Raw genomic sequence first — 14,117 nt, 5'->3', positions numbered from 1 at the left:
GTATGCCGGCCCAGGCCGCCGCCTCTCACTCACTGGTGGCGGACAGGCTTGTGTGAATTTGTCCTGTGCTCCCTGTCAGTCTGAGGAGCGCAGTTGGAAGTCGAGCTGGTGGAGAATGTTTTAGTTTGCTCCGGTGATGAGCACGGTCAAGCGTCTGTTCCTGGCCATTGTCCGTTCCAGTTGCGGGCTAACACGGGGCTGTCCCTCTCTGAAGTTCCCCCTCGGGGTTGTTGACGGCCAGGAGTTCGTGTCATACTAGCGTCAAAAACGAGGAGCAGTGGAGCAGGAAGCTGGCCAGGCGTGGTGGCTGCATGGCCTCACAGAGCGGGCGTTTTCAGCGTCTCCCGGCCCACCCTCTGCATAGAGAGTGGTCTCCGGAGGTGGAGTTCTGCCGCTGGGGATTAGGAGTTGGTCTGGTTCCCCGGTGTGATCCTTCACTGTCAGGCTCCCCAGTCCCGCTGCAAACTGGCTCTTCAGTGCCTTTGTTGGCGGCGGCAGATGGGAAATCACTGCAAATAATCAGATGTCTTGTTGTCTGACGGGCTACCGGCATCGCATCCATCCCACACTTACTCAGTTTATTGTCCTAATGGGGTGATTAGCTCCTCTATTAAAGTTCTAGAGCCGATGTTCTCACTCCAAGGAGCCGGTGTCGGCAGTAGTCTCATCACGGCTCCCCCTGCCTTTGGGCCACCTCGGGGCAACAGGCCCTCTGCTTGGTCTCCTGTGGTGGGGCCAGGGTCTCAGGCAGCCTGGAGGGTCGGGAGCCGGCTGCACGGACTCGGGTGGTGTGAGCCCCCTGCCCTGTTCCCCACGAGAACCAGATCCTGGTCCTTCATCGGAAAGTGGGGCCACGTGCCCTCAGCCCTGCAGGGAGACAGGGAGACAGGCCATGGCCCGCGTGCTGAGTGACTGCTAAGTGAGAGGCAGGGGAATGCAAGGCTCTGGGCTGCTGGGATACTGGCCCCTGGAACCTCTCTGCTGCAGGGAGAGGTTGCCGGAAAGGATCAGAGGACTTCAGGGTGTGATTTTTGTTAAAACGTGTGAGTGAGGTTAGAAACTCTGGACTTAAATCACAAATCAGCATTAGAATATGTTGGTGTTGAGACAACAAGCCTCTCTTGACTAGGTTCTCAGCAGCTAGTAGTGAGGACCCCCACCCCGTGGACCGCTCATACTGGTGCCCTCCCAGCCCGGCCTAGGAGAGGTGGGGACAGGCAGCCTGAAGCCCCGCACGTAGCTGCAGGGAGGGCAGGGGGCAGTCAGGTATCCACTCTAGCCCATGGACGGCAGGGCTGGGAGTCCCAGAGCAGGGGGCCGGGAGGAGCCTGCCTGTGTGCAGACCACTGCCACCAGCGTCTCGAGAGCTGTAGGCGACAGGTGTGTCCTGCAGGGTCCTCGTGGGACCCGAGTGGTCACTCCCTTTCTCCTGCTTCGCGGCTCGCACTGAGGGTCCTGGTTCTTCAGGCTGAGTTCAGGCTGCACCACCTCCCCTGGGATCCTCGGCCCCAGTCAGCGGGGGCCGTGTTGTCCGAGCCCCACCCTGCGTGGCCACTCCCTCTGCCCTGCACAGACCCTTGGTGTGGATTCCACGCTGAGCCCTGGTGCCGCCCCGTCCTTCTCCTACTGGAGAGAAGGGTCAGGTGCCAGCCCAGAGACAAGTCCCCGCTCGGGAGGCTCACGAGAGGCTGTCGAGCCTGCGGACGTGTCTGGATCTCATTTATAGGGGCTTTAAACGTCTGGTTTTGGTCTGAAGGCTGCATGGCTCGGGCGTAGGTCAGACCCCCGTGCAGGTGGGCGTGTTCGTCATGGGGCGCAGGCGGCAGAGCTGCCCCAAGAGACCCAGGGCCACTGGGCACGCGCCCAGCTCCCCTCTGCAGCCGAGGCCAGTCTCCAGGCTGCTCTGGGCCCCTCTCGGGGAGCATGGAGGGTGGGCTCCCTGGGGAGGGGCCTTGTCAACAGCCTCCACCTGATTCCAAACCGCCCAGGTATTGCATTCCTGCTGAGGAGGAGCACAAGCTGGAGGACGTGGTGCACACTCTGCTGCAAGCCAACGGCACCCCCGGCCTGCAGATGCTCGAGAGCAACGTCATGGTAGGGCCGCAGGCGGGGGCTGGGGGACCGCGCTGCGGTTTCATTTCCTTACCCCTGGGCTGACCTGCCCCATAGAACTAGAGGACCGTGAACATCCAATCCAGGGAGCCATCGTAAAGGAAACTCCTCTTTTATGGCAGCCCAACTAAAGCACGCTCCTCTCATTGCCCAGGATGTGGGGCTGCTGCACGTGGGGCCCTTCAACTCTGTTTTGGGGCCTGATGGTTTTGTAAATGGCGACTGGGGTCGGGCCGGGCACCTGCAGTCTGGGCAGGATCGCTGAGGGCTGAGCGCAGAGGCGGCTGGCCCGGTTCTCAGAGCCTGTTGAGTCCTGGGGGATCTCTTAGAGTTGTGTTCTGACAGCCTGATCTCAGGTCTTCTCTGGCCTCTGCGGCCCTTGTCGGGGTCTCCTCTCTCCTGAGCCCACAGCCCCCGTGCGGGGTACACCAACCCCCGTCCACCCTGGCCGTGTGGTGGGGACCCCAATCACCGCTGCCACGCCCTTATCTGAGGCGTTGCTCCCGGGCCTGTATCAGTTTAGAATTTACTCTTCCTCCACTTAGGAGTCACGTCTCTTTTATTTTCTAAAAGAGAAACAGAGAATCTGTAATAGAGAACATACTCTGTGTGGGGAGCCCGTCTGGAGGGCCAGTGTGTTGGGCCGCTGCCGCAGGCGGTCCTCAGGGAAAGCAAGGCGGGGGCGGGCGGCCCTGCGGGCGGGCGGCTCAGCCCGTGTCTCCGCAGATCTCCCCGGAGGTGCTGTGCAGAGAGGGGATCAAGGTGCACAGGACGGTGCAGCAGAGTGGCCAGTTCGTCGTCTGCTTCCCGGGATCCTTCGTGTCCAAAGTCTGCTGTGGCTACAGCGTCTCCGAGACCGTGCACTTCGCCACCACCCAGTGGACGAGCATGGGCTTCGAGACGGCCAAGGTAGGCGGGTGGCCACTCCGCACGCGGCCTGCGTCCCCCAGCGGGGGTCTTGTTTGTAGATATGCTTTGATTTCTGACCGAGTCTGGGAACCCTAAGGCGGCTGAGAAGTTCTTCTGGGGAGGGAGAGTGGTTCGAGGCTTGTTAGCTTCCTGTAAGTTGCTGAGTTCTCTTACTCAGTCCTGGGCTGTCGCTTCAGAGGTGTGAAAGGCAAACCCTGCCTTTGGCTGGCAGAGGACCTGCGGTCTTCCTCCGGGGAGACATGATCATTGTGTGGCTTTTGCATTGCTTTTCATCCAAATGGAATTTAGAATTTGAAAATTCAGATAGCACCACCTCCCCGGTAAAGGAAACCCTTGATAGCTGCCTAGAAATGAAAACCTGCCCTGAAGGGATGTGACTGCCCCTTCCAGGAGATGAAGCGTCGCCATATAGCTAAGCCATTCTCGATGGAGAAGTTACTCTACCAGATCGCACAAGCGGAAGCAAAAAAGGAAAACGGCCCCACTCTCAGTACCATCTCAGCCCTTCTGGACGAGCTCAGGTAACACGAGACAGTTCTAGGCTGGCCTGGCTAGGCCCGGCCAAGCATGGTTGGGGTGCGGCCCATCCTTTGTGGGAAAGCGCCGGCCTCCCGTTCCTGGGGTGCGGGTGGTGGCTCTTCTGTGCTTGGCCATGTGCCCTGCGGTCACAGCAGGCAGAGTGCAGCCGTCCAAGAGGCCTTGGGGCAGGTCTGGCCTTTTGACTTGGGTGCCCACCTGGGGACCCCAGCCCCTGTGGGCCCACTGACCCCAGGTGTCCTGGCAGGGATACGGAGCTGCGGCAGCGGCGGCAGCTCTTCGAGGCCGGCCTCCACTCCTCCGCCCGCTACGGCAGCCACGACGGCAGCAGCGCCGCGCCCGACGGCAAGAAGAAGCCTCGGAAGTGGCTGCAGCTGGAGACCTCGGAGAGGCGGTGCCAGGTGTGCCAGCACCTGTGCTACCTGTCCATGGTGAGCCCGCCCGCCCGCCTCCCTGCCCGCCTCCCTGCCCAGCGTGCCACCTGTCCATGGTGAGCCCTGCCCCCCCAGTCTCTTTCCAGGCCTCTTGAAGCTTCTGTTCAGCCGCGTGATTGCTCTGATTGCCCCGAGGACTCTGAAGTCTGTCTGGTTAAAGCAGCACTTCCCATTCCCAGCTTTCTGTCTCTGGTCGGGGTTGGAAACCAGCGCAGTCCAGCCTGTCTGCCTTCTCTCTTGGCTGCTGAGCAGCCTCCACGAGGGGCTTGTCCGACCCAGCCTGGGGCTGAGTTACACGCCTCACACGCGTCCGCCCAGCCCAGCCCAGCCCAGCCCAGCCCCTCCGGACAGCGTGGCCACATCTCCCGCCTCCCTCAGGCAGCGGCCCCGACACGGGTCTTTGTAGCTGGTGGTGTAGGTAGCCAGGTCTGCCCCGTCAGCACTGCTGACTGCTGCCGTGACAGCAGAAGCGTCCTTCTCATAGTTGTAGAGGCTGGCATCCCGGGTCAAGGTGTCAGCAAGGCTGGTTCTCCCTGAGACTCTCCTGGGCGTGTGGACATCCACGTCCCCTGGTCTTCTCAGGGCCTTTCCTGTGAGTGCTTCTGTCTTAATCTCTTCTTGTCTTTGAAAGGATGTAAGTCATACGGGACCAGAATCCACCCTCCAACCTCATTTTCCCTGATTCTGTTTCTGACGCTCCTGCTCAGGACCTCCTGAGTTACTGAGGGTTAGGACATCTGCATTTGGGGAGGGGATGATAATTCAGTCCATGACAACCACATGTCCCATTTTATGTATTTCTTCTATTAGCTTTGTTTTCCCAGAGGCTTTTTAAAAAATAGAAATAAGAACCACGTTGTCTTTAAAACAAACAGGTTATAAGAATTTCCCCAGATTTTAAAAATATTTTGTGAACCTCACTCATGAAAGCTGCATAGTTCTGGGTTTGTTCGCCTTGCGTTGGGGGGGGTGAGCCTGGGTGAGTACTGTGACCTTGTGTGGCCCTTGTCCCTTCCCGTGGGTTCTGAGGATGGCACAGTCCCTCAGAAAGCTGACCTTCAGAGTGGTCACCAGTATTTCTTAGCCTGTTATTTAAAAAGCACATATCCTGAATTCATGGGTAAAAATTGAGGTTTTATTTATACATGCTTTTCGTTACTCAGGTTATTTACTAAGGGATTTGTGCATTTCTGTTCACTGTTTTGTATTTTTGTCTGGTTCCATCCTCAGCTTTGAGTGGTGTGTTCTGCCAATAAGCATCATTTCCTTATACCTGTAGCTTGGTTTCTTGTCTTTGCTTAGAAACCTCAAGGATAGGAAACTTAGGTGTTTCCCAGAGTCCCGCACACAGCCCGGGACGTCAGCACGCCCACAGAGCAGCTCAGGCCAGATGCAGCCAGGTCCTTGGGATCGGGAGCCGTGTGGGCTGGAGTGTGGACAGAGGCCGGCCCCCTTGGGAGGCGCGACTGGCTGGGCTGCCCGAGCCGCTCAAGAGCAGGAGACACTGTCACAGGTGTTCAGGGTGACCATCCTGGCATCTTTTATCCTGCGGGAGGTTTTGAACCAACAGTCTCAGGAGCCCTTAGACCCCGTAGCCCTGGCCGCCACGCTCTGACCCGGGCAGCAAAGCGTGGAGAAGCCAGAGGGCCTCGAGGCCGCCGGGTCGCAGCTCCTGCTTGATGATGCCTTGACGTCCACTTGCTTTTGCGGCAGCGTCCTGTGTCTCTGGGCCACAGATGCCTCCGGCCCGGGCGGTGGGCTCCCCTGCTCTGCTCTTGAGAGCCTGCCACCCTCCTTGGAGCACCCTTGCCTGCCCCGCGTGCCTCAGCCGCACTGCCTCTCTCCCCACAGGTCGTGCAGGAGAACGAGAACGTGGTCTTCTGCCTCGAGTGTGCCCTGCGCCACGTGGAGAAGCAGAAGTCCTGCCGCGGCCTGAAGCTCATGTACCGCTATGACGAGGTCAGTGCCTCCACAGGGCGACCGCCCGCCCGCGTGGCCCCACACCCAGCCTGCTTCCGGGCACCTCTGGCCCAACATGGTGGGGACGCAGCTCTGTGGGTCGAGACGGGGCGAGCAGGGTCAGCCGGGGCTGCACTGGCCCGGAGAGGCCGGCAGCTGGGGCTGGGGGACTGGCATCCTTGTCCATGCCCCTCACGTCCCGGCGCACCCACCCGCAGCGCCCCCGGCCCGTGGTTCACAAGCAGTGTGCATTGACACATGAGCACCCCACTGTCTGCTGGGGGCTGTGCCGTCCCCTCTGGCTGGGGCAGATCAAGGGGGAGAGCGCAGGACTCGGGCCGAGTCGCTTTCCTGCTGGGGCTCCAGGAGTGTCTGGGACATACCGTGATGATGTCCGCGCACTTCTGCCTGCATTGGGGTCCCTCCCTGCAGCTGCTGGGGTGGTGCTGTGGTTTGGGGTGTGGTGAACCGTGGGGCCCGTGGCCGCCCACCGAGCTGCAGGCAAAGCCCGAGGGGGTGGTTCTGGAGCGCCCGGGCCCTTGTCGTCACCTGGGCCTTGGCAGAGCCGAGGGTTAGGAGCAGAAAGCTTTTAGGGTTAGGTTTCTGCTCCTAAAGCTTTCACCTTCCAAGTAAGTCCCAGTTGCACTCTTTCTAAAAACCCGTTGTCCCCAGAGGCAGGAACAACGTGCCATCTGTGTGGCCAGTCTCTCCCCTCCAGTGGGTAAGGGCCGGGTGCTGCCTTCAGCTGTGAGGAGCACCTGGATCTCTGCCCCCAGAGCGGCTGGCACGTGGCCCCCCTGTCGGCTGTCCACGTGCTTCCAGGCTGCCCTGCGATCGTGGTTTCAGATGACGTACAAGCGTGTAGCTCCGGGGACACATGGCCCTGCAGCTTTTCCTCTGCACTGACTCAGAGCCCTTCTTGGGGGTCACCTTGGGAGCCTGCTGCCGGGACCCCCAGTGCCCCTGCTGGCCCACCCTCCTGTCCAGCTGTGAGCCCCGCCTTCAGGGTGGAACCTGCTGGCTCCCCCCCGCCCCGGGGAGGCGCGTCCCATAGAACACGTCAGAGCCCCAGGTGAGCCAGGCCAGGTGCCCAGGCCTGATTCAGGAGGCTCTGGGGGTGCCCTCGGGGGCTCAGGCTGTGGTCAGATTTGATAAGAAGCCTTTGGCTAAATTATAAGATTAGAAAGCTGGAAATAGATCTCTCTGCATCTTCTTTGTCTTCAAAGAGCATGTTCAGCAAAGGCAGTAACCACTTTGCTCTCCCTGCTTCTTCACTTGAACAGCAAATGTCAGAACATGGTTAAAAATAAACTCATGTCTGAGTCAGAGCATCTCTGGCAGCTCGCAGGGTGCAGCCGGCGGCGCTGGGGCTTCTTAGATGATTCTGAAGCTCGATAAGAGGTGGGTTAGTTTCCACCTCCAGCCCATTTTGGAGCTTGGTGTTTTGATGTGACCAGAATCCTGGAAAAGAATCACATATGTAGGGTCTGTCAGTCTGAAGCTTAATCATTGGTTCTCATGAGTAGGGAAGAGAAGGTTTTTATAAGCCTCCCAACTGTGCCAGCAGCCTAAATTTATTTTAGTAAATGAAAATCACAAATCAGTTCCCTATTGAGCTGAACTATATTATTATTATTAATTGGGGAATTTCCAGCTCTGAGTGGGATTCCAGAAATGGCTCATGAGACCAGAGCCCTGGTTCTGAGCCCCAGCACTCAGGTCCCTACTGTCCAGCCTTCTGGTCACACAGGCAAAGATGTGACCTCTGACCACACAGCCCTGCTGCCAAGGCAGCTTTAGCTAAGGTAGCTGGTCTTGAAAGAAGCTCGTCTGCTCATTCTTCATTAGCGTGTGTATTGTAAGTGATTTAAGCGGTGTGCAGCGCCCAGCCTGAGCCAGGACTAGGCCGACCCTAAGCGTGCATGACTGAGTGGCCTCCTGTCCCCGTGGCTTCCTGTTCTGTCCGTCCATCCTTGGCTCAAGCAGGTGCTCTGGAATGTATGTCAGGACACATGCCATTTGGATAGTCTTCCCTGGGGTTGCTTGTAAACCTGGATGTAAGTTGAGTTGTGTTAGTTACACGTGGGTTTTTGATGCCCAACAGGTAGATGGTTCTCTTGTCCTGTTGGCTCTTGTTGTGGAGGGAATAACAAGCATTTGTGGACAAGTGTTTGTGTGCACGAGTAGGTCAAGTAGGTTTCAGTGTAGCCAGAGAAACAAGCGGCCCAGACCCGTCCCCATCCAGGGCACGCAAGTGTTTCCTCACTTCCCAGCCGTCCCCCACCCCGCGTCCCCAGCGGTCCCAGAGGCCTCTAAGCCCCAGGAGGTGCACAGGGGCAGCTGCAGGAAGCCCTCTGCTGTATTGTTTAGGGGGTGAGGGACCTCGATAGGAACGCGGCCTTCAGCAACCTGTCCCACGGTGTGTGTTGGTTATGGGGCTGCAGAAATTGTTTCCCACCATGGCGGGGGCGGGGGGTGCTCCTGGGCTCCCTGAATGGGGAAGGGAGGGGTGGGAGGCTCTATGCGCCTCTCTGGATTCCACATGAGAAAAGGCAGGTTTCCCCCAGAGAAGGAAAGTTTAATTTAGGTGCCTGGTTAGGGGCTTCCGTCTCAGAAGTGTTGTCCCAACCACAGCCCACCCTGGCCCTCCCCACCCCTGGGCGCTGCCGCTGCCGCCGCTCTGTTTGATGAAGGTGACGGCCTGGGGATGGCGCTCTTCCGTTTGCTAACTCTGTGTCTTCCTTTTCAACCCGAACAGGAACAGATTATCAGCCTGGTCAATCAGATCTGTGGCAAGGTATCTGGTAAAAACGGCAGCATTGAGAACTGTCTCAGTAAACCCACACCAAAAAGAGGGCCCCGCAAGAGAGCCACGGTGGACGTGCCGCCCTCCAGGCTCGCATCCTCCTGAAGACGCCAGCGCCGTGGGCGAGGGATAGACATTATTTTGTAATTATTATATTCTAGTTTGGAGTACTTGCTGTAGGATACAAGCTGTCTTTGCACTAGCTCTAAAGAAGATTTTCTTCTGGTTTTAGAGAACTAATTTTGTTTTAGCATTAAACTGTTGAACTTTTTTTTGTACTTAGAATACCTAGATACTGCAGTCAGATTTTTGAAACTGCCGTATATTCACTGTTTTAAAACCCTTGAGGGGCTGTATTAATTTGTATCGCCCCTTGTGGCTGACAAAAAAGCCTTTTTGTTTGATTTTTTTTGTGTTTGTTTTTTTGTTTCTGTTTTTTTTTTTTGTAATTGTTGGGGGAAAAAAGGCTTTTTAACCCATTTTTGAAGAGGGTGAAGTTTGGAGAACAAATTTTAAAACCATCAGTCATGTGAGCAGATTTTTTTCTAGAGAGGAAAAGGGATAGACACATACACACACACATAACAAAAAAAAACTTGAACGAAATGGCTTTACTTTGGCTGTCTTTTCTTCTGTCACGTGCGGGATGAGTTTGTAAGTGTTAAAAACCGGAGAATCCCCATTTTGTTTCTTTGGGCGGTTGTGGCAGCTGAAGGCGGACGTTGTTTCCTAACCATAGGCAAAATGAGGAGGTCAGAGCCACTGGGCTCTCTCTACCAGCACTTCACTATGCATCTGTTTAAGGAGAAAGGAAGAGAAGAAAGACTGCCTGCCTTGGAGGGGTCACGTGAGGGAAACCTGTGCCTGATTTCATTAGGAAATCCATTCTGTTCTTTTTTGGTGCTGTTGGCTACTTTATCAAAAAACCCTTCAATAGCATCCTTAAGAAAAAAAAAAAAGGAAAAAAAAAGTGATTGAAGCCGGAAGTGCTTCTTTGTCATGGATGTGCAATCTTTCTAACATTCCATCTTCATCTCACCTGTTTGTTGTTTTACACCTTCACAGGTCAGCATTAATTTTTCTTTTTAAACTCGTTTCGTTGGTGATCACATCTAGAGCCACTCGGAGGTCTGCAGTTCTTTTTGAATGTGAAAATGCATCTGCGCTCATCTGGTCTATTTTTTCTCTTCATGTTGTAACAAAAAGGAAAAAAGGAAAAAAAAAAAAAAAACCGTCCCTTTTGTACATACGCCTGTAAATTGTTTCAAATACTTGAGCCTTTTTCTGGGTGGGGGAGGGGAGGGCGCGAGGACAGATGAAGAAAAGCCTTACACTTCCGTTTCTTCATCGGGTGGACTGGATGCTTACAGGGTTTTCTTGTAACATTTATAAGTGCTGCTTACATCACTGAACAACAACAAGAAAAATAATAATGGAGTAGCTGTTGCCCTTCTCCGGTTGTGTGTACAGTGTGTGTGGAATAAAAAAGGGAACCTGTTTTCACAAGCTGTTCTTTGTTTCATGATCGGACTCCGCGGTCCCGCAGCCGCCCGCGTTGCACTGAGCTGGCCGGCGGGCTGTCAGCAGCGTCCTGTGGTGCACTCGGCCGTCGGCGCCGAGGACGGAACTGTGTTGGCGTGTTAAGTGACATGAGCAGAGTCGTGTTTCCAGTGTGCTCGTCCGGTTTCTATGGCCTTGCTGTGTACTGGCCCTCTTGGACAGTGAACTTCTGCCTCCGGCTTACGGTCTGACGTTTTAATTTATTAGCGCTGCTCTGCACCCCTCCCTCGGGAGGGAAGACTTTTCATGTTGTTTATTGCCAGTTTTTGTTTACTTTTCAGGTTTGTACTACAAGGTTTAATAATAAAACAAAGTTTTTTGGACACCCGTTTGTCTTGTGGAAGATGAGTGAGTGGAATCCGCTCTTTTCTGATCATAGGGCTGAGGGTCCACCCCCTCGGCCAGGGAGCGGCGTGAACACCGAGTTTTAATCTCATTTTCTGACAGTGGTGAGTGGTGGTGGGGGAAGCACAGCCCTCTGGTACCAGGGTCTGCTCAGGAGTGAAACGGCGTGGGGACTGGGCCCGTGTCCCCCCCGTGCCCAGGTGTGCTGCGCTGTGAATAAACTAGGGACTGCTGTTGGACTTGACCATTCTGTAACCACCAGGTGAAAACCTGAACTTCGTTAGAGCTGAGAGGAGGCACGACTTCCTACCTGTAAGGGGCCTTGCTCGTCAGCGCTGAGCTGTTGTGGACGCCAAGCTCCCTGGCCCCACCTGCAGAACGCATGTATTTAGCAGCCTTTCTGTACCAACTGGCTGTGTTTAAAGTTCTCAGACTTTATTGTTAGCTGTTCTTGCAGTCACTTGCCTCACATTGTCAACTGTGTAAAAAACCAAGAGCCCCCCTCAGTCCACCTGCCTTCACCACGGGCCTCTGTGCACGGCTGCATCGTCTTTCAAAGGTGGTCGGCACGCAGGCGCCCGGATTTAGGAGTCACTGTCATCGCTGTGTAAGGTGGCAAGGGCAGTGTCCACCTCCACGCCCTCCTCGTCAGACTGGACCACGGGCGACTCCCCGCCTTCGCTGGGGTCGCGGGAGGCCGGGTCGGTACCGGGTGAGGACGAGGAAGGTGGTGTGGCTGGGGCCTGGGAGGGAGTGGGCACCTGGAGAGTGACTGCATCCTGACCGGGGCTTGCCTCAGGCCCTGGGGAGAGAGCAGAGGAGAGCCTGTCATGGAAGTCCTGCATCTCAGCATTGCTGGCGACCACGAGCGTTTGAACTTGCAGCTAGTCCAGGGGGCGGAAGTTCTCTGTTCCTGCAACATGCAGGAAGCGCGTGTAGAGCTCGGTGGCTCCCAGAGGCCACCTTGTGCTCCAGCTGACCCTTCCACCACCTGTGGCCAGTGGAAAGACCCCGAACCCTTCCCACAGCCTCCAGTGGCACACCACGCTCAAGACCCAGTGGCAAGCTCTGAGGTGCGACTCGCGTTCCTCATAACCGTGACAAGCTGGGTTTACCTCTTTATAGCCTCTGAACTAATTTCAAGGAAATGGACCTTAGGAGAAAAACGCTTGTGGAGCCTCTTACAGGAACCAGACCCTCACACGGATGATGGGAGTCCTTTCCTGACGCTGGGGAGGGGAGGAAGGAGCTGCTCTGTTGGAAACACAGGTCAAGGGGAAGCCCCCTGGCCTGACTGAGGACGTGGAGCCCGTGGTGTGGGACCACCAGGTAGGAGGCAGTGCTGTGAGCGGCTGGCCTTCCCATCTTTCAGAGCATGGAAGACACACGTTCTCTGTGATGACAGCCTCCAAGCCCACCCACCCAGGAGGAATGGTCTGAAATTTACCGTGAGGCCAGGTATAGTGCCGGAGCATCAGTACAGATCTAAATGAACGTGAGGTTCTGGTAAGTTATTAAATGGAGAGAATGTGCCTGCAGGATCACCTCTAGTTTTTAAAACGTAAGCTGACGGCTAAACACACACCTTGGCCTTGCCCCCAGCATCGAATACCACCTGCTGAACGGGGAGGGCGGGGTGCCACACAGACCTCCCCTCCCCAAAATCTAGTGCCTAACCACGCAAACCCAACTCAGGTTAACTTAGGAGACAGGGGAAAATTGAAATTTTAAGAAAAACTCCCTGTTTGCTGAAGGTATCTGGGAAAAGCACTGAGAATCTTTGAGAAATTAGTGACTGCAGCCGCCAGTGCGTCGTGTGTCCACGTCTGTGACGCCAGACTGTGCGGGGAATGGGGACAGCTGGGCGCACGGTGTGTGAGCGAGCCAGAGGGAAATCACGGTGGTGAGAGTGACTGTGTCTATGCAGGCTTTTCATCCCTACCTGAGATAGGGGACAGCAGGGTGTTCTCCTCGCCACCAGAATTCAGGAAGACATCCAGGGCCTCCTGGTCAGAGATATCCATCAGATCCATCTGCTCCAGCATGTCCACGTTCACCTCCATGGACGACATGCTGCCCATGGGCTCTGCAGGGACCGGCACGAGAGGAGGTTAGGCTTTGCCCCGGGTGAACTCCCACTGCATTAGGTATTAGCATGTTGTGTTTTCTGGGTGTAAAACACCTTCTACTTCTATCTTCAAAATTGATTTTGGAGGAATGTATTATTGACATGTCCCAGTTTGGTGGTGTTTAAATCCATCCTAGCTTAACCATGGTTACTGTTACCTCTTAGACCTTCCACAGCAGATCCTCTTTTCATCCCCAGCCATGTGCCTGCATGTGCTGAAGGCAACCCTTTCTGCAGTAAACAATTGCAACTCAAAAGAGGCTGACATTCCTGCCAGACACCCCTGACGGTGGTCACCTCTAACTTGATTACAGTTCCATTTGGCATCTTCCCTGCCCTTACATTTCTCAGGTCTTCCATCTTAACAACTGATCAAGGTTGGGTCTGCCGCAAGCTGGCGAGTTGGAAAGAGCTTCCAGCGATAAAAGCACCAACTAGGAAAAAAAACTCAGCCCACCAGCATAAAGACGCTACAGGGCAAGGAGTCTGAGCCTGGTCAGGGGTGTGTCCAGGGGTGTGTCTGGAGTTCTGCGATCCAGAAAACTACAAGCCAGGTAGCTTAAGTAGATGGTACCTGTCACAAGGAGATACAAATTTCTGGATGTGGACACATCTTTAACCTGGGTCTCAACAGGAATATAAACTCAACACAAAATCCAGTCCAGTCTAGAACTTCCAGCACACACATCCCTGAGTGAGGGTCAGCAGAAACAAAGATTATTAAAATCTTTCCCCAAGAATCTAAATGGCTTTAATTATCTTAAAGATTAGAATCAGATAAGGAACACAGTGTCAGAAATCATGACAGGCATTTGAAAAGAGCCAGATAGGATTTTTCCAAATAGGAAAAATCACTGTGGCACAAGTTAAAAGTTTTGCTAGTAAACTAGAAGACAATAAGTGCTCCACTACATAGCAAAGAAATAAACACGTGGAAGTATGAAAAAGTGCAGAAGTTTCACAGTTCAAAATGCGAGTGGAGACTGGGGGGGTGAGTATTGTAAGACGCTGATGATCTAGACTTGCTGCAAGATCTGACATCCCGGACTTAGGAGCAAAACACATTCCAAGCAAGGTAGATAAACCTTCACCTGAACTGCAGTGAAACGATGAACATCAAAGAGAAAAGGCAGATTAGGAAAGATGAGGAGGTGCTGGCAGCTTCTCAACAGCAGGAAGCAGAAGACAGTGGAATGATAAGTTCAAAGAGATGAACTAAAGACCATCTCTCAAACTAAGAGATGTGTGAAATGCCCCCTGAGCCTGCTCTCCGGAGAGGCCGGACCAGCGGGGGTGTGGGGGCCCA

General features: G+C 55.0%; 2 protein-coding genes across 30 annotated transcripts in view; one reads left to right on the top strand and one right to left on the bottom strand.

Moving 5' to 3' along the window:
• Positions 1–10,663, top strand: part of JARID2 (jumonji and AT-rich interaction domain containing 2) — a 230,442-nt gene extending 219,779 nt beyond the window's left edge. For 11 of the 13 annotated variants that reach the window (XM_086370206.1, XM_086370213.1, XM_086370205.1 and 8 more), the window contains 6 exons: positions 1,989–2,094; positions 2,839–3,021; positions 3,433–3,563; positions 3,827–4,010; positions 5,865–5,972; positions 8,731–10,663. In XM_086370206.1, coding sequence (XP_086226332.1) covers positions 1,989–2,094; positions 2,839–3,021; positions 3,433–3,563; positions 3,827–4,010; positions 5,865–5,972; positions 8,731–8,883 — 865 coding nt within the window. In that variant the 3' untranslated portion in view covers positions 8,884–10,663. Of the gene's footprint in view, positions 1–1,988; positions 2,095–2,838; positions 3,022–3,432; positions 3,564–3,826; positions 4,070–5,864; positions 5,973–8,730 lie in introns of all 13 variants that reach the window. The other 2 variants (XM_086370209.1, XM_086370202.1) reach the window with 1 other exon arrangement.
• A 434-nt stretch (positions 10,664–11,097) lies between these two features.
• Positions 11,098–14,117, bottom strand: part of DTNBP1 (dystrobrevin binding protein 1) — a 191,300-nt gene continuing 188,280 nt past the window's right edge. For all 17 annotated transcript variants that reach the window (XM_086370226.1, XM_086370232.1, XM_086370222.1 and 14 more), the window contains 2 exons: positions 12,626–12,769; positions 11,098–11,485 (listed from right to left, as the gene is read on the bottom strand). In XM_086370226.1, coding sequence (XP_086226352.1) covers positions 11,268–11,485; positions 12,626–12,769 — 362 coding nt within the window. In that variant the 3' untranslated portion in view covers positions 11,098–11,267. The remainder of the gene's footprint in view (positions 11,486–12,625; positions 12,770–14,117) is intronic.

The sequence above is a fragment of the Bos grunniens genome, chromosome 23 (genome assembly GCF_055505025.1).
Source record: "Bos grunniens cultivar Pamir isolate PY7600 chromosome 23, Bosgru_T2T1.0, whole genome shotgun sequence".
Taxonomy (NCBI): domain Eukaryota; kingdom Metazoa; phylum Chordata; class Mammalia; order Artiodactyla; family Bovidae; genus Bos; species Bos grunniens.
The sequence above is the reverse complement of the archived record's forward strand: the minus strand, read 5'-3'. Positions and strand labels throughout refer to the sequence as shown.